Source organism: Pagrus pagrus, assembly GCF_965226575.1.
Source record: "Pagrus pagrus genome assembly, chromosome: 14".
Lineage (NCBI taxonomy): Eukaryota > Metazoa > Chordata > Actinopteri > Spariformes > Sparidae > Pagrus > Pagrus pagrus.
Window position 1 is genome coordinate 23345700 of NC_140198.1, and position 20688 is coordinate 23366387.

Below are 20688 nucleotides of genomic sequence, written 5' to 3' on the forward strand. Positions count from 1 at the left end.
AAACCAGCAGCTGAGGCTCCTGTGTGTTCATCTTCCAGTACTATTGTTATGGTAACACACAGACATCCTCTCTCAATATCTAGTTAGTACATTACAAACTTGTGCCAGAGAGACCATATGTTTTCAGGGTAACAGCACACAGACTAGCAGACACAATATTTTGACTGAAATTATGAACACAAGATGTGGTGAGGAAAAGCATTCAGCACATACATATTAAAATACAAAAACTTGCATATCAAAGTGGCAGAATTTTAAATTCAATGCAGATCTAAAAGCAACATCACTCAGTGCAGACTCACTGCTGTTCCCCAAAATAAGTGCAAGTTTAAGTAAATGTCCACTTCTGTCTAAAATTAGCTGTACAAACCTTGCAGTCACAGCAAAGACGTGATCACTATTTGTCACTGTAGGTAAAAAAGGTGCTTCACTGATGACATTTATAATCAATACAGGCACTGAGTCAGTAAGTTCATTCTCCTTAAACTCCAATGCTCCCTTTGGGCACATCTTGGAAGCAGCTAGGTTACTGTAGGGCAAAATTTCATCTCACTATTTTGGTTAAGCATGACTGCACCTCATATATCCAAAACTACTACTTAAGCTATTATACCAATTCACATTTAAATTTAACCTTGAGACTTTTATGAAATCAAAACCCATTTTTTACACTTTTTATGGTCTGTATTTTCCCTGCAGCAGCCATTTAATGTATTTACTAGGGTAAATATTTATTTTAATGATAGTGGCAGGAGCTGCTCCTGAGCTGTATTTAGATTGCCTACTAAAATGCAAGGTATAAAGATTAAAAGAATAGATACATGTAATCCAGCGCAATTTTAACTTATTGACAGCAGCCTTACTTTTAATACATATGAAACATATCCTACTGCAGCCACGTCACATTAAAAGCATTCAACTGGTGAAACACAGGGGGGCATTAATTGTGAAGCATCAACAGGAAACAGCACAGACCACAAAAATGCATCTACAAGTGGTTATTTTCGGCATTTTGTAATTTCACTCTGTTTTTCTGTTTTGTTATTCTACAGTAAAAACTAATTGCTAGCAAATAAAATAAGCTCCTTAAAGTAAAACCAAGACCAAGATGTAATAACTTTTCTTTATAGGTCTAATTCTTAATCCTTGATGCTTTAAAAACTACTTTTTCCTCTATGAGACATTTCTGGTACTTTGTTTTTTACAACATGAAAAAGATAAAACTGTAAAAAATAAATAAATAAATAAAAATTAATGCATTGTCCATACAATTTTTCTGGCCAGGATAACACGCACAATGGAATCCTCATTAGATGATATATTAAGGTACATAGAGAAACTGCACACAAAAGTCTATGGTCATAAAAAATATACTATGAACAGCACTTCATGACCACACTATTTCCTTTGTTGATGACACATGAATTTTTCAGGGACACAGGGTCGCTACTTATCAGACTGCCTTGGTTTGATTTATCTCTTGTAATTTAATGTTAGGATTAAAGCCAAAACATCTGGTAAATTCTTAAAATCTAATCAAATACAATGTCAAAAAACACAAAAACTATTCACTCCTGCTGTAACTAACAACTCCAAATAAAATGACATTGTATTTATATGTTTGATGAAAAAAGTTCTTCAAGACAGGCTTAACATGATTACCAGAGAGTTGGAACATAAAGCCACCAGCTTACACGAGACACAAAAAGCATCTTTGCCGAGAAAAATTTAGATTTTCTACAAATTGAATTTACATTACGGCTGGGACACATGCTGTGCTGTTTGCAGCTGCGATCAGAAGGAATGACACAGGAAAGGTGCTTTTCTACAACACAGGAATTGTTCAATTAAAGGTACGGCTTACCAAGAAGTGATGCCCACCGCGCAACTCATCATACTCAGTACACTGTGGCTGCTTCTCCACACTTAGTCACTCGCTAACCTCAGAGGTTCTGTCAATAACACTTGTAGCTGCTTGACAATAAAGGCTTTTCATTGGTTTACTGGTTAATTTCAGTTCAAATCAGCCTTTATTTTCCTGCATGGAAGCTTGGCTTGCAGCACAGCAAAAACAGATCTTTCTGTGAAAAGAAGCAACAGTAAAAACAAATTCAAGCAAGTAAAATCAATAGAGTTAAAGTTAGAGAATAAAAAAAACAACTTAAAAAGACAAGGTTGTATTATTTGCAACTACGGTGGGCGTAGGGAAACAGGAAGGTGTGAATACTAGTGGAAAGGTTTAAACATAAAGCAGCAGGATAAAATATTCAGTTTAAATTACCAGCTGTTAGCACAGCAGCAGACGTCAACACAGCTCGGAGAGAAGAGCGAAGGAGGGTGGATCAGAAAACAGTGAGGCTTTTATCTGGGCGATGATGGTAAGTATAGTAATGAAGAACTGAAACAAAGCTTCAAGCAAGTCCAATGTTTCACAGGAGGCCAAAAAGCACTAAACAGTATAAACTGAATGGAAAAAAGTATTTATTCTTAATAAGAAAGTAAGTTAAAGGTGCTGAACTTCACATACAGTAGCAGCATAGCATGTGGTGTTAGAATTGAGTGTGACCCACCACATGATGCCAAAAGCAAAAGGAAACAAGACACCACTTACATTAAATAACACCACAAAGTGATGCTCACACTACAACTAGCAGAAATAATTGCAGCCTAAATTATTTTTTTTTAGATTCAAACAGAGATGATATTTCCCTTTTGTACACAGTGGCTCAGAGAGACTTAGATGAACGTTGTGTCCTTGAGTTATTTTGCCATCAGTTAGAGGACTCAGCCGGTCCCAATGTCCCAGTCTTCCTCTCAGGAGGACGATGCTAAAGCACAATCAATCACCTCAGAGGAAGGCCAGCCAGAGTGAACTCAGCCTCGGCCTGCCTCCATTCTGATTCTAATGATCTTGGAGCTCGTCCATGTCTTGTAATTGTTCCCTGGGAATCACACTGAAATACACCAGAGGCTTTTCTTTAGGCATGAGGTAATGCTGGCTTCTTACAAACTAAAAACCACCCTGCCCTTGCCTCTCTTGCTGCCACAGAAAAGGGCTGCAGGTGGTGAGGTCCACTCAAGGCCAGTGTATTAGCATTCAGCCAGTTCTCCTCTCTATGCAGTGCTGTTTTCATATGGGCCTGGCTCAGTTAGCAAGGCAGATGTAACTCAGTGGCAGGAGGGCAGGGGTCTGCACACAAACGTCTGTCAGGAGAGCCTGAGCCTTTGGGCAGGGCAGACGGGCCTAATGGAGCCATCTCCCGACACTCTGTTTGAATCTGGCTACAATAACTGTGTATACAAACAGTAAAGTGAGGGGAGTGCTGATTATCAAGTGCACACACTCACACCATACACTTACACTGTTTATCATGTACAGTGCAAGCTGTTGTTAAGCATTTTTTAATTTATCATTGTATTATATCACTATAATGGCTGGCTATAAAGCTGATTATTCTATTTGATTGGGAAGCTGCATTGTATTTGTTTTTTTGTTGCATCCATCCATTCACATGTAGTGAAGCAGTATTCATCTGAAATTTCAAGTAAGACGTGATTATGTAACACTTAGGAGAATTGCCTATTCCTGTTATACTCTTATCTGACTGATTTTGCTGTGAGAGCTCTTGTGCAGCTGATAAAAGCAGGGTGCTGTGTAAGATATTTAGTGCTGGGAAAAACCTCTAAGGCATCTGGGTCAGCTTTTCATCATAACGTCATTCTCTGGGTCTTTCTCTACCTAAGAAGAAGAGGAACTGAATCACAGAGGAGTTCAATCACTTTGTGCTTTTCAGATCACTACAAAGAAGGTAACACTTTCCTGTAAAGCAGCTTTTCAGAAAGAGGTCCTTTCACACAAACAACTGAACCTACAGTGACACTGAATTTCCTTTATAGGAGCTCTGTACGCGTGAAAGACACTACCCCAGATAACTGCCTGTGAAAGAGACTGTACTTGTACTCAGAACTCTAAGCACAGCCAGTGAAGGACAAACTCTACCATCACATGGCTGTCAGACAGCAGGTGGTTCCAGCACCAACATATGCCACTGACCCTGTTATTAAAACGCAAGTGGAGCAACACACTTTAAATAACTTTAATATGGAATTAAAATGAAGTTTTAAAGGTCAAACAAAACAATCTAACTTAAAGCTGGGGTTGGTAAAATTGCAGAGACTGACAGAACAATACCACCCCCTCCCTTCAACCCTCCCTTCAGAGCCACTTGTCCAAATCACATGAACGCGCACTGCCTGACTACAGACTGCCCTGTAGCGCTTGCTGGCCAGCAGAGAGATGCGTTAGCTCTCTTTGCTCTTTGATTCTAAAAATACATAAATAAACAATACAACAATTGTGTAAACACAAGCAAAATAGCCGCCACGAATATACCTCTGTGCGGCAGTTACTGCTCTTCACTGTAGTGTGTGCTTTGGGCTAATGTTAGCCGTTGAACGACTCTGTTGCTGCATCTCTGTCTTTGACTCTGGGACTGTGTGCTTTGTGCTAATGGGTAAGCTCCTGAGCATCGGGCTCAGGGGTCTGTAGTGTGAGAGCTGCACATTATTCTATCCAACTACCTCATGTCTCACTCACATGTAAGAAAACACTTACTGTACAGTAACATTATCATAACAAATGTAAACGAGGAACATGGTTATTGTTTGTACTCACTGCTGTCAAGCTAGCATGTTAGTATTGGGACATTTTGGCTGCCATTCTTTTGCAACTAGCTCAATTAGTTAAAGCAATATATCTGCACAGATCTAAAGAAAGAACTATCTCTGGCTGAGCCTCATGGAAGATTCTGGTCATATGTAATAGGTGCACGAGCAGAGTGTGTGAAGGCTGGCAGATACATAGGTAGACAAGGACTTATTAGAGGCCTGAACAGCCACAGGCATCGGATTTTTCCCTTTTTTCCCTCTCAGAGCATTTGATTAATTGTTTGCTGTCAGGATGTTAAGAGATTTTCTACAAATACAAAAAAAAAACCTTATACAACAACTTACTGACCCTATCTTTAAGAACTAGAACAAAAGCGTGACATTAAAGAGAATCGTCACAAGTGCTGTGTTACTAATTATTTCTAATAACAAGCTGACATTGACAAGACTGAGTTTTGTAAAGAGAGCAGCCTGAATTGCCTTTTGATTATCTGGGTCAGAAGCTGTTTTATGTACCTCGAGGGGTCTGAATGGAAACAGCTTAGGGTTTTCTGGAATTTTGCATTTTATTGCAAGCTCTAAAGTAGAAAAGCAACACAGACACCATGGATAGATGAAATGAAAACAGCAGATAGAACCCAGCCTATTATAACAAATGTTCATATTAAATTGACCACTCTCGGTGTATGACAAGTTTTATGGTGCTCATAAAATAAATAATATTGATAAAGAGATTATCAATATGTAAGGTGAAATGAAAATTCCGCCAAAATGAGTTATGAAAATATTTTCTGAATCAAATAAGGAAGTCATTCAAAGCTAAAAAATGATGAATGTTTAATTGCTCTATTAGTGTTATCAACACATGCTCTACTCACAGCTTCAAGTTGTTAGTTTTATTAGAAATAACAGTAAATATAATGTTATTCAGACATTCTGAAGATGGCCCTGAGAGCTCAATGCACTGAAAACACATGGAAAGAGAAACACTGCAATATTAGGCATGTATCTTTGCAGTATTCATTAGTGAATAGTCTTTGGCAAAACGAAAAGCAGAAAAAAATACAAACAAAGAATGTTGATAATAAATGTAAGTAGACTTTAAAAGCTATTAAGAAAGGACAAGGGCAGATGTCACATTTTTATTCTATTTTTGGCACAATAGGGGATTTTGGATTAGACTTTCTAAAAATTTGAATAGGTCATTAAATATCCACAGACGTATTCTTACATATTCATAAGGTCTCACAACCAGATTATCCTTTTGTCTGGGATCCACGGCAAGCTTCTGTAGGGCGTATGGAAATGTCTACAGTCTCTTTCACAGAAACACCAACATCAGCATTTTTAGCTGACAGCTAGAAATCCCCCACTGTAAGTCTCAGAGGAGACTGCGAGACAAAGACACAGACATGCACATAGGCACACGCACACAAACATGCGTTTTTCCATTGTTAGCTCTTTGTTGGACATGATATCTTAAGTGGCTGTATTAGAGCTCCCATTTGAGCACCATTTCAGCCAAGGTCCAAACAGTTTGTATTACAACAACAGCACAGGCAATCACAGGGTCTACCATTAAGGCAATACATCAACAAACCACTAATTATAGTTTCTAACTAAAAATGTGAAAATGTTTATTTACTTTGGCTGGACATGGATGGAAAAAAGGATAACACACAGTAGCAATTTATTACACATTTGGAAATCAGAAGGTCTGCTGCCTGCATACTTGAATATATGATATTGAAGCAATAAAGTGAATTTATGCAATATAAAATAAATGTTTTTATTGCAACGTGTCTTAGTAGTACTACTACTTCTGGAGGTAGCTTCTTTAAAAGATGCATATAAGCTTGTATTCTTTTAAAAAATAAGTAATTCAATTGCTCAAATATAATAAACATGAGAGCTTCTAAAGTCAGGTTATCTCAGTTTCCTTACATTTTTACCCTGGCTTGTCAGAAAATGACAGATTCAATTTTATAAATGCACAAACTGTAAGTGCTTGCTGCTGAGCTTCATTCAGCACCGTCGCTCAGAGGATTGGCATAAAGGATGCAGTCTGCTGAGTCTGGATATGTGCCTTAATTAATCCAGGCCTTGACTGCTCCCAGCAATGATAGAGGGGGGAAAACCCAACCCTCAAACACCACATGGTTGCAAAGATTGACTCCTGAACACAGTTTTAATTACCAGCAGAGGCCAGACACAGAAAAACTATAACCAGCAGTGAGAGTCCACTCATGTGGCCACTAATGGACATCAGAATATCAGTAAAGCGTTACAATTTAGAGCCAAATCAATGGCTCTTTTTATCTTTGCTGTCTCTTACAACATCAATGGTTTTCTAATGAGGTGTCCTAGACTGCTCTGCTGTCAAACATCCTAACAAGTCACTAATATGTTAAGAATTTATCTGTTTTGATCTTTGACTAGAGGGAAATACATTGCAGTCTTCTTCGTTTTACTCTATCATCACATGAATCTCTTGTGGTTTAAAACTCCACTTCTAATTTTGCCAGTGCAAAGAAATGTTTATACAATACTACATAGTATGTCTTTCAGCTGCCCAAGCCTGAGCTTTTCTAATTACTATGATCACTGTAGCAATATCCACTTTATTTATAGGACAAAAGGGCAAAGGGAAGTGCTGAAGCTCAAGCAAAACTTTCTTCTAGGCTTCTATTTGCACTGGTCTCACACAAAGCAGAGAAATATCTCTTCAGCGATATTTCATGAAAAGAACCAGAAAGCTGTTTGTGGCCCGAGGTAGTTTATTAACAGCAGCTCTCTCTCTACACTCATATATAAGTCATGAAGAAGCCCTCTTAAGTGTCCTCTCAAATCCCCTCCTGTATTTATCACGACCCATCTCCCCCAGGGTACCTGACGGTGACAGATTAGGGGGTCTCTCTTATGGCGTTGGAGAACAAAGAGCCAACACAAGACACCCATTTGCTCCCCCAAGGGCGTCCAGCAATCTACCTCCACCAACACTCATACAATCGTCCTTTGGGTGAGGTTGTGCTAAAATGCACTGTCTGGAAATGCTTGTTAGTGCATTCTTTCTTCCATATGTTCAGATATGAGTGCATAGATTTCAGCACATAACCTTTATGTGCTGTCTAGTTTACATCCAAGGGTGGGGTTTCGAAACCCTTATTGACTCATGTCATGATTTATTATCATGTAGCAATGGGCGGATTCATACAGTATGTTATGCCAGTAGTGATTTCACGCTTAATCCAAGAAATCAACATGCAAGCCTCTGTATCTACAATGCATGGTAACATTAATTAGATAACCCATCCCATCAGCAAGATCTTGTCTCTAATATGGCACAGAGCTTCTTTCTTATAAAAAAAAAAAATATTCCAAGACTGCCCTACCAACCCAGTAATTAAAATCCTTGCAGGCATGGCTGTCTCATCATCTCACAGTCCACAAATAAAAATGTCACAATCCCCTGTGCCTCAAGGGGCTTAATAAGGCGTCAGACATGCAGAGAACATCTGGCTTTTAGAAAAGTCAAAAGATGAACACAAGGAGGGGTCGCCAAATTATTCCATTTAGTACAGTGTCAGCATAAATGGATAGAGGGGAGACAGAATGTAGTGGAGATGATTTGTTTCTCCCCCGACCCTCCACAGGTTCAACCCCGAGAGCTTCAAAAGAAAATAACCCTTCATCTTGTCAAAGAAAATTGCATTTGCATACAAGCCCCGTCTACCCCCCGCTATCACACGAGCAACAACTTAATTTGTCGTCTCGCACAATAGACACACTTAGAAAAGGTTTAACTAAATCTGATTTAACATGTAAAAGCACACTGGTTACCATAATGGGGAAAATAGGCAACATTTGGATTCATGACATGATGTGTAGAAAAGCAATATTAAAAAGACACTAAAACATGCACTTAAGTGTGTGAAGCTACCAGACTGAGGTTGAACTGCCTTTGTTAAATAAAGCTTTGGTAAAAACAATCAAAGTGAGCAAATGACAAATATGGGCACGACTTTGCCAATTTCATTCTACAGACTGGGCTGACCTCCAGAATCTACAATGCACTCAGCCAGAAATGAAAGTGCATAAAATTAATTTAAAAAATGCATCAGACCAGCCCTGTGAGGATGTTGTCGCTTTTTGATGTTGCCAAAAATCACTCCTCCTACTCAGTCACTGTCATCGCTGTAGTTTTCCCCAGCAGCCAGCAGCCAGCACCTCATCACCCAGAGCTCACTGATACAGAGCCGGAAAATTCCCCCAGATGTTTCCAGTATAGAGACATGTTCTTAGTGAGCAGTGGAAATTCCCATCCAAGTATCACCAGTCAGGTGCAAACATGTTTAGTCGTCAGTATTTACAGAGGTATTTAATGCAATATCACACTAAATGTCTTAACATGTTCATTACCATTTGTTACTGTTGTATTTGTGTTTAGGCGATGCCCAGACCAGTCAAGAATTTACAGCTTATCGATGAGTTTGAGTGTTGGCGAATATTGATTGGACTGTCCTTGACACTAGGATTTAACACTGACTTTACTCTTCAATACGTTGAATTGGCTAGCAGTTTGTTGAAAGGCAACAATCAAAATAAAGTTAATAGGCTGACCTTGAAAGCACAATTTATGTGTCCATATGGATCAAGTAATATAATCTATTAGTAGGTTTAGCCATGGGGCAGATACTGTACATTTACAGAACATGAGGCAGATCAGATCAGCCTTTGAGACTAGTTTCTGGACAACAGAACCATTAATAAACTAACACAGACACAGACACAGACAAACACACACACAGTCTTTGACAGTATAGCAGAGGGCCAAGACAGCAAGTCTCTTGACAAGACAACACTGTTGCGCTATACAAATGTCTAAACACTATTACAGTCTTCCACAACAAACCTTTACAAGTCACATTTAATAAATGTATATCTGGCAGAAGCACTCAGTAATGAAGGGCCTAAGTGACCTTTCTTGACATTCAGTGTATCAAAAATAAATGAGTCTCCCTTTCCTCCTCCAGGCAAAAAGCATTTCCCATTGTGAGGAGGAACGCAGGTCAGCATGGGTCATATCTCACCAGCAGATTGGGAGCAGGACCAAATTATGCAGAAATGTCACAGACAGCAGAGAATGCCAAATATGTAGCAGTCTGGATGTAGAACAGTGAATGTATATGTGAGGAGGGAAAGCCAGAGATGCTCTATGTGACATTAGGTCTGAGTCAAAGACAGCAGATGTACAGATGAAAAAGAAACACAAATGGTAAATAGACTTGCATTTCTAGAGCACTTTTCCAGTCTACTGACAGCTTTACAACATTTGTCACATTCACACACACATTCATACGCTGTTAGCAGAGACTGCCATGCAAGGTGCCGACCTGCTCATGAGGAGCAATTTGGGGTTCAGTATCTTGCTCAATTCAGTGTATCAAAAAACTTTGACATGCAGCCGGGGGAGATTCAAACCACCGGCCTTACGATTACTGGACGACCCGCTCAACCTCCGGAGCTACAGCCACCACAAACCATTTCCCAACATGTATTTACAGTATAACTACTTGAGTGCCACTTTTCTCACAATGACTTAGGTGATGAATAATTTACCTTGTACCTTGTAATAATTTTGGGAAAACAATAAATGGGCTGTAAATGGGAACTTCTAGATAGAAAGATTTGTTAGTAATGTAATCTGTGCAACAGTAAGTAATACTGTAAATTTCAGGGTCTCCAAATCAATAGGATGTACTCTCTGCATCCCATACACAGTATATATATATGTTGTTAAAGTGACACTCAATTTCTTGGCTCCACAGTTGTGACATACAAACATGTCTGACCCCTGCTCCATAGAGACCGTCTGTGGCTCGTAGCAGCCAGACAGCAGACAGACAGCAGACAGACAGCAGACAGACAGACAGACAATGATGTTTGGGCTGCGATATGGTGAGAGACCAATACTCAAGAGATTCCCCTCTCACTGCTCTTATCAATTATTCACAAGTCATTACATGGCTAGCCAATAAAACACACTCATGTTTGCACACACACACCGCACACACATTGGACCTTGTGGCAAAAAGGGGACATATATGCTCTGCATCTACTAGAGCTGCAACAATAAGGTGATTAATCGGTTAGATGAGAATCGATTAGAGTCTCTGGTTGCAGCTTCTCCAATCTGTGTCCCTGTTTTACAGCATTGTAAACTGAATATATCCGTGCTGGTGGTTAAATAAAACGATCTTCTCTTTAATGAGCCTTCAACATATCCATCTCACACAGCGGATGCTAGGCTCATCATCATGTAAACCAGGTCTTCTATACAGACACGCTGCTCCACTTTCAGTTCTCCCATTGGTGCAAACTGGGTCGGTGCTGACCTGTAGGGCTGGTGTCGGTGCGTCAAACACCCAACACTCTCTGCATTCAGCAATAGATCAGCAGCAAAACTGACTTTTAATACTGGTTGTATCCTGAGAAATCTGACTGCCCTTGTTACAGAGCTGCTTTGACGGTTAAAATGGCACTCCAGCATTTTTGCTGAGCATCACTTATGTCATTTTATCCACAGCAGGGGAATTGTTGACGATGTTAAAGCGCCTATATTTACAGGCTATAGAATCACAGCTGACAGACTGAGTGACAAGCACTCTTGCGTTTGGTTTATTTCAAAAGGCAGAAAATGTCGCCTTTAACTAAATGGACTGAGGTAGAGGTGTTCCTTGTGTGAAGAGAAGCACCCCCGATATAAACAAAGAGGAGCTTCAGCCTTTCGTCAGAGCTGAAACACGCTTGTGGATTCTCCAAAGTTAAACAGCCAAACCACATATTCCTAAGGCCTCCGGAAGAACTGTTTTCATTAACCCCTTTCACACATGCAGGCTATTGATGAAATGTTTGGGAACATCTCCTACTCGGGGTCATGTGTAAATGGAAGCAGGGATCGTTAATCAGGGACATCTTTACCTATTTACATGTCTAATTTCAAGTCTTAGAAACATTTCTGGGAAAATGCCGGTATGGCTTTGTTTTGACCCTTACACTGAAGGTAGCAACATTGCAGGGACAAGAATATAAAGGGTTATGTTTGTTTGATGAAAGAGGCTTTTACATGGCATAAGTGAACCAAACACAAGACTGCTGTCTCTCCTTCTGTTAAATTAACCATCCAATGCTCTTTTGATGTTCTTTTAAATGTATTGAATGCATGTTTCTGAATCAAGTAGATCATGTACAAACATTATTTAAACTTCATTAAACAAACGAGAGCACGGGACAAAAGCAGCTCCTTGCCCACCATGTTCCTGAAAATAATAACAGACGTCTTCTTCCGCATACAGATCTATCCAGCCCTGCCCCATCTTTTTCTTCTTCATCTGTTGAGTTTTACAGTGGTTATGTATTACCACCATCTGTTGGACTGTCCCTTGCCCAATCTATTCTGGCATAGTCATTGCATCTGCAAAAAGTTTATAACCCCAGTAATTTACCAGGAACTACATGTGAAAGGGTCTATTGGGAAGAGGCTGGTGTTAAACTGTGTGTGGCAAAGTTACCAAGAACCCAAGCCACTGAACAAAGGTCTTTATACTAGTACAACACTGAACAAAAGACCATTTTCATAGAATATTAGTCTGTGCCAGCCTGGCCTTAGCTCCATCAGAGGGAGGGATCACAGTTAAGTACAGTCAATCAGGAATAATAACTGTCTTCAGTGGAGTTACTGGGAAGAAACAGGGTTTATTGCATATTAGCTCTTTCTAGCTCCATTTGGAACTCACGGTGTGTAAACGCAACAGTCATTACAGAGGCAGCCATATGGTACCCAGACAGGTGTTAAAGAGTTGTGATCACACAGGACCACACAGTCAACAAGCTCATTAGCTTTCAGAGGAATCATGCTTCTTTCTTTCATGAATAAAAAAGACTGACTGACAACTGCTTCAGGTAATTTACACTCAGACTAACACAGGTTTTCTATGGTGGGTCAGGTGAAACTGCAGCCACTGGAATACTCATTAAAATCTGAGTACTTAAGTTACTTTTTTCTTTTCTTTCATTTTTTTTTTTTTCAGCCAAAGTTGACTGAATGAATGAGAATTATGATAAGAGTAAAAACAATGGCATCAGAAATATTTACATAACCTTTATGTCGACTTATCAACTTGTTTCACGTCAGCAAATGCACACATTTAAGTATTACCAAACAAAATGATACATCTATTTAAATTCAAGACATGTTTAAAAACATTTTAACAGTCTTTTTGATGTACATATCATAAGGGCACAACACATAACAGATCTGCTCTTTAGTTAAGCGGACATTAAAAATGACCTCGTACCACTGCACCAAAACTTGTCAAGGTGGTCTGAATAAGCACTCCAGTGTCCTCATGTACTCTGGGTCAATAATGGACGGTGTGCATCTACTTAACCCTCCAAGCTATTGTGTGAGAAGAAACCATGAACACAGCTTAGAAAAGTTAAAATAATGTACAGTATTTTGCAATTTCAGAATTAAAAAACTTCAGTCAAAACTCTATAATGATCTTTATAGCTAGAGTGGGTCATCCAGTATTCGGAGGGGCACTGGTTTGATTCCCCGACTCCCCTGGCTACATGTTGAAGTATCCTTGAGCAAAAATTGAACCCCAAATTGCTCCTGATGAGCAGGTTGGCACCTTGCATTGCAGCCTCTATCGTCAGTATATGAATGTGTACCATTACCATTTAATTAAATTGAAGAGTTGCTTATACAAAGGCACATGGTCATCTTTCTCAGAGGCTTGTGTCTCAATATCCCAGCAATGCTTTAAATGAATAATACAAATGTTTGTTGGTTATTGCAGGAAGATAGGTACAGTATATACAGTATACTACAGAGGCCTAAAGGGCCATGCATTCATACATTTTATTTCCTCCATTTTTCTGTGATAATGAGTTAATTTCATTTGTTATCTCCAGATCTCGAGTTATTATCTCGAAATAACAACTGCCGTTTTCCCGAGATAACGGATAATTTTCTCGAAATCTCAAGATAACAAAACTTTGTTTTCCCGAGATAACAATATATTTAATTCGAGATGTTGCGATAATGACTGTGATATGATAGGCCTGAAATTATGGAGACGCCCGGCAACTCGTAGCTGGTCAGCTATGTAGTTAACGACGACATCAGGCTCACTTAGATTGTGCCGCCGCTATATAGCTGAAGCCTTGCTAACCGTCTTTTTAGATTACGCACACTAATATATCTTATTATATCTATATTATATCTTTATCTCGGGAAAACAAAGTTTCGTTATCTCGAGATCTCGAGAAAATGATCCCGTTTTCTCGGGAAAATGGCAGTTGTTATTTCGAGATAATAACTCGAGATCTCGAGAAAACAAATGAAATTAACTCGTTATCACGGGAAAACGGAGGAAATAAAATGTATGAATGCATAGGCCTCTAGGGCTTCCGCAGTATACACATATTTCTAAACAATAAATGTTTAGTTAATTAAGACTGCCATAACAGATTTTTCAAGATGCAATATGTAAGAATTTTAGTATAAAGCACTTGGAAATTAACAAAAATTATCAACAGAGTGTGAAATAACAGGTTTGAGATGATGTCAAAGATGTCTTTGTATTATATTGCAGAGATATCTACTGAAGCTAGCATGCTAACCATCTACCCTGGCCCATCCAGTCCAATAGTATAGCTTGGGCCTTCTTGCCCTGGGTTCAAGCTGAGAGATGATTGCAAGCAGCGAGTTCACTATGTTTCACAAGCAATTTAAGCTTTTTTATCTAATAAATAAAAAAAATTAAAAAATTCACAAGATGTCAATCAAGTAAATATTATTACACCCATTTCCTTGTTAAACAAAAAAATTATCCTTAAACCTTCTGCATTCAAGTTTCTCTAATATCTATAAAACTGCCTTGTTAACACATACTTAATTCAAACTTGACAGGAACAAGGCTGATTCTTAGATATATCACCTTTAACAACTTTATGTGGAATACACAATAAAGAATAACTTTCTGTTGTGTGGGCTAAGCCACTTAGATCTGATGACTAACATCACCTACACAGTAAGACCAACTATCTTCCTATGGACTCCATTTATAGCCCAGCTAATTCATATGGGGGTTAGCTAAACATGATGCCTTTTTCCAGCCACAGTTTCACCCACTTCACTTCTGCAATTCCTGCTCTGCATTTTCCATCAGTGTTTAATTCTTCTTATATAGGACTACAGAGATTCATTATATTATTATATAATGGCTTCCTTCCATATAAACACACATATACACATGATACACACACTCATCAATTATGGGTGGTACTGGTGATAATCCAACAGAAGGACAATCAAGGTACCCCCACACAAATACCCCCACTGCAAATAATGGCATAATTATGAACAATAATCTAAGAGTGACAGCCCCCTGCTGGAAAACACAACTGACGACCCCCACAGGTCGGAAATGGCCAAACAATCATTTCTAATACATCAATTAATGCTGCCTCTCAGCTTCTGTGGCCAAATCTTCTCCCATGGTGTGTGTTGACAGTTCATTAGGGATTTTCACTATGCTGTGATTGTGGTGATTGGGTAATAAAGGGGTGGGGGTGGGGAAGACAGCGGGCAATGCTGCAAACAGATGAATACCTTGGCTGCATGATGAGATTCTGCCTCAAGTAAAGATCCATTCAAACCACCAAGTAGTGGAAAAAGGACTGAGGTTTTACAGAGTGGTGGAAAATACTGTAGTATTATTACAGGGAAAATATGACCATTAAGTGGCATTCCCTTTCAAACTATTTACCACATGATTCAAGTAAGCTTGAAAGGAAAAACAAAGTCTCTACAATGAAATGACAGTGTAGAGAAACATATAAGTTTATGTGTATGTGGCAGTTCAGTGAGTGGCAGCTCAACATGGCTCAAGCTGATTCAGCTGCCATCATGTATTACTCTCCACTCTTCTAAGATGCCACTGTGCTACCTGTTTTAACTACCAGGGCCCCAACTGTAACCTTTACACTGCATCTACTAACCTAGACAAGTAAAAGGTCCACTTTGTAAGAATGTTGGTTTTTAAGTCTCATTCCCAACTCATCAAATATGAACACTGGGATGGCGACCAAACCAACCTACAATCCCAGTGCGTTAGTATTTGATGAGATGGGAAACCCAAAATGTCAGTATTTGATGTGTTGGGTTGATGACTAAAAAACCTTTAAATGCCTCAAATTAATAATTCCAGATCTTTTTTCAATAGAAACACTATGTGAGAATTTTTGTATTCGTTACTGGGACACTAAAAAAAGTTAGAGCCTGGCCGATATATCAGTTGGCTGATACTATCTCCCAATGTTGGCCTATTAGAGAAACACTGGTATCCGTGTTTAACGTTTTTCAGAGATATTAATGTAGAAAAAGAGGCTTAGGAGTAATTTAATTCCTAGAAATGTTTTTTAAACCGTAAAATATATATGTCACAATATATATATATATATGTCATATTTTTCAGGTGTTTAATTAGCCAAATCTGATCATACTAAAAAGGTACATATACCAACATATGAATTTCGTAAATCTTTACTCCCTGATATCGGTACTGGCATCAGCCCAAAAAATCCAGTATCAGTCGGACTCTAAAAAAGATACAAGCTATATGGGCATCCATCAGGTACATGGAAATCTCACAGGTATCCAATTGATTTTCAATTAGCTAGCATTAGGTGGATCATGTATGCTAACAGGATATGCAGAGGTGTGAATTTAGGGATAAGGTTGCAATAGGTCAGCATAATACCTGACAAGCCTGTTTCAATTATAGCAGCGACAGCACTGTCACAGATTAAGTGTCAATAGAATGTGCAGCACACGCACAAGTTCAGGGTAATAACTGGATGATAATCCAGATACATGTTATGTGACAGTGTAAAACCTACTCTGCATAATCCTTCTTCTTCACAGAGTATAAAGAATTTGACAATATTTTAAAGTTTGCACTAAGAAAAGACTAATAAAACCACAACCACAGTCTCCTACCACAAAGACTGGTGATCCTACAACACACTACACTATGCCTGCATGTCTCCAGGCCCCAAACATTCCCAAGTCAACCATCAACAACAAACGCTCCACACTCACCTTGCGTATACCTTCCACTTCGAAACCATTGAGGTTGGCGTAAAGTGAGTGGTGCCTTTTTCCTAAAAGTGATGTTGGAGTGATATTAGCTGTGGTTGGGACTGCCTTGTCCGAGAGCCCATGTTGCTTACTATCCTGCTCTTCCGACCTCAACTCCTGCTGCTGTTGTCCGAGAGCTTCGGCCACCTCACGTCCCTCCATCTCTGCGGGTCCCGGCGCAGGCTCGGGCTGCTCGGGCCGAGTACACAGGTCGTACATCACTCTCTGTCAAAGTCAAACAGCGCGGATGGGATCAATATGACAAAACGAGGTGCCCGGCCAAGACCGAGCCATCGCAGGCTTTTCATTTGCTGGAGGAGAATTACACGGATCGGCTGTGAGAGGTTGACTTCAAAATGATGAAGATGTCACTGTCTTCCCTTCCTCCAGCAGTTCAAGAGCAGGAGTGGTTTTTCACAGCTACGGTGAAGTGTCAGAAAACCAGCAAAGGACTTTTATTGCCATGGTTGTTGGTACCCCAACACCTGACCTCAAATTCATTAATCAATATAAGGTGAGAGTTAAGCTGACAAAAACAGTGTTACTGAAGGTGTTCCTCGCCTAAGTTACAGCAAGAGTCTGTGTGCCATATCCAAGACAAAACCAGTTAGAGATGAACCAGGAGTTGTAAAGTACCTCCTCCTATTCTGCGCTGTGACGTTTTCCAAAATGAGGACAATCAGCTCCGAAGGGATATTAGACATTTTTGGCCTTGGCTCGTGAAGCCAATTCAGCGAATGTCATCATCCTGGTAGCATTCTTGAGCATACTGTGGTTTGTGTTTATCACAGCGAAGCATTGAGATTCTGAGTCCTGCTCACAACACTGACACAGCCCGTTTCTTCATGCATTACTGCTCTGTCGTCTGAGGGGGGTTTGCCATAGGTACTTGTCCAGAAAAAGGAAAAGACAGAGCAGTCCACTTCTTATCCTACGTAGCCCTGAAACAGCGCATGAAGGCCCATCCGAAATAGCAAACAAGACGAGACGTGCGATGGAGAATAAAAACAAGACGATCTAACTAACAGGTCTCCACTCCAGTCCCCGTTCTCTCAGTACGACGGAGATGTGGGCGGCATGTTGACTCTTCGGCTGCAAGTCTGTCCTCACTGATGCTGCTGTGTCAAAAAGCATTTCATCCAGATGCAATGAGACTCGACAGGCTTCTTAATCCCATCTCGGTTACAGCGCCATAAAGGTGAAGAAAGAGGACGAAAGGAAAAATGTGTGTGTGTGTAAGACGGCGAGTGTCGCTGAGAGGAGGGGGTGGGGAGGACTGCTTCCATCGCCCTATCACAAAAAAGCAGGCTTTGAGACGGGACCCAATCATTACCGCGACTAGAGCTCGTTTCCATGGAGATGACGCTGGAATGATGTTGCCTGCCTATTGATTGTTCAAGAGGGCAGTCCACACTGCAACACAGGGAGGCTGCTGGAGGCAGGCAGAGGAACAAGTGTGTCCAGTCCAGACTCATTTGAATGTTTTACTGCAGTTGTGCACGAGTGAAACAAACGTCTGGTGAGGTGAAGAATGCTCCTCATGTTTAAGTAATTTAGCCTTGGACACGGTCATTAAAAAAACATATAAAGCTGTAGGTCCGATGCTACAGAAGATAAACTCTGTCACAACTCAATGCAGGCTTACAAATTAACTTGACATTCAGGCTTACTCCATCTAATTGCCTATCGAATGAGAAAGGCTGCTTAATAAATCCCCTTAACAAGCAGTGGCGAGGACGAGAGGGTTGTTAAGTTATTCGGGGTGGCATCTGGTTAAATCCTCAAACTATATATAGTTTGAAGGCACAAAGCCTCACAATTGTACTTGGATAAACCATTTTAAGATCCCAACATCAGTGTGGCAAGTGATTTTTTTTTACAACACAGACCAGACTAACTAAAATAAATGAAAAGAAAAAAGAAAATAATAAGAAATAATAAAAAAAAAAGAAGAAGAAGCAAGAAAAATCCTGTTTGCACCTGACCAGTTCTTTTTAAAAGCTAACTCGGCAGAGTTAGATTATAGAGGACAAAAATCTTGACTATACTCAGAAGGGAAGAAGAACAGACCCTTTCAGTAATTTTCAAGCTTGTGCATAAAAAGGGGGACTGTGTTAAGGGGATATAAATTATCATATAGAAGCCTTCAGGTGCTTTCAGACAGTGACTGGTTACCGCTGTGTCTGCCACCCAGCGACATCTGTAGTCTGTATTTTGAGTCAGCAGGGTGCAACTCCACTGTCTGCCATCGGTAATGGCTACTTCTGCTCCCATGAACAACTAGTGCTGCAGGCTACTGCAAACCTGATCATTAATTATCTGAGAAGTAATAGAGCAGGTTGTAGCTTAAAGTAAAGGAAAAAGTTATCACTATGACATGATTAAAGGGGCTCTGTGGAACTTCAGTGTTGTGCTGCAAGCCGGTCGTTAATTTATGTTAGCGGACTCTTTTTCTAAACTAAAGTTAACTACTTCTGCTCTCAAGTACCAAACAAAACCAGTGCTCTTGTTTCCCACATTTAAAATCCATTTATCCTCCTGCATGGAACCTGTTTGGATCATCATATCATGAGGCCAGAGATTACTGTGGCTGAATTAATGCAGCTAGTAGCGGAAACAAGAAACTGTGTGGATCGGTCATGTTATGGCCGATAACTAATCCACTTAACAAGGTCAGCGTTGGTGCAGATAATGATCTGTGCATCCCTGGTGGCAACATGAAAAAAAATTCAACCATCAGCAACTCAAGCAGCAAATAGTCAGTCATGTTCACATGAGTGGCCCCAACCCTCGCTCATTAAAGTGACTTAGCTGCTGTTATGTTTATATTGGAAAGAAAGGAAAGTGAATTACATTTGGATACACACTAGGAATGGAAAACAATACAGACAATGAGGAAATACAGATTTCTTGACCAAAAGATATTTTACCATACCATACCATCTCTGGTTCTTTTAGACCATTGTGGGCATACTGCTCATTAATGGATAGTCATTCCCATCTGGCTAGTCTATGTCTAAACAATGTATTAATTACATTTCCAGATTTTCTTTCTTAAATGTATGTAATGTAATTATTGCTCTGTAAAAATATAGAATTACATTTACAATGTTCTAAGATCTTTTTCATATTGCCCACTGTCAATATACCGAGTTATATGTCACAATAAAGTCAAGTAAAATGCAGTTACAAAATCATCTCACATATCACTCACAACACATCTTTTCCAGCCTGATCTCCAGTCATCTACAGTAGGTCAAAACCTATTTTGATACTTTGTGATTCCTTTGTTGCAGTCACAAAGCTTGCTGAGCTTTACAGTGTGGCTGCTTTGATAAAGTGCAACAGTCTACCTTCTGTTCCTCGAAAGGTCACTGTTAGAAAACCACAGCTGGGTGCAGCTGGGTTAAAAATAGACATTTTATTGTCATCATTTTTCACTGGCATTTTTCTACTAATTCTAGTGATGTTTCCCAGACCAAATCTACAAAATGTACACTCAGGAACACAGGGAAAATTGGTTGATTTTGAGAAAATGAAGAGCCTTGATCAAAAAGAGCAAGCCACAGAAATAAGCTTGTTATTTTGTCCTAAAGCTGCGTTTTACAGCTTCAGTCGATTTCTTTTTAATTACAGTGTGCTCACAAGACCATGGCTTCAGTAGCCTAAAGACTGAACCCAACCCTGATGTGGACACCACTGAACACTACTTCTATTCTGCCTCGGTTCCAGTTATAATACAAATTTAGTCTCTGATTTGGAACAGCCTGGTGCTGACAGCAAAACAACCAACAAGGAACAACATATGT

The 20688-nt window shown here is 39.7% G+C and overlaps 1 protein-coding gene across 14 annotated transcripts in view; it reads right to left on the minus strand.

Annotated features, from left to right (window-relative positions):
* Positions 1–20688, minus strand: part of tspoap1 (TSPO associated protein 1) — a 69550-nt gene that overhangs the window by 43339 nt on the left and 5523 nt on the right. For 3 of the 14 annotated variants that reach the window (XM_084373924.1, XM_084373923.1, XM_084373935.1), the window contains exon 1: positions 16841–18109. The exons of the other annotated variants lie outside the window; for them this stretch is intronic. In XM_084373924.1, coding sequence (XP_084230050.1) covers positions 16841–17098 — 258 coding nt within the window. In that variant the 5' untranslated portion in view covers positions 17099–18109. Of the gene's footprint in view, positions 1–16840; positions 18110–20688 lie in introns of those variants that run through there. 14 annotated transcript variants of the gene reach the window in all.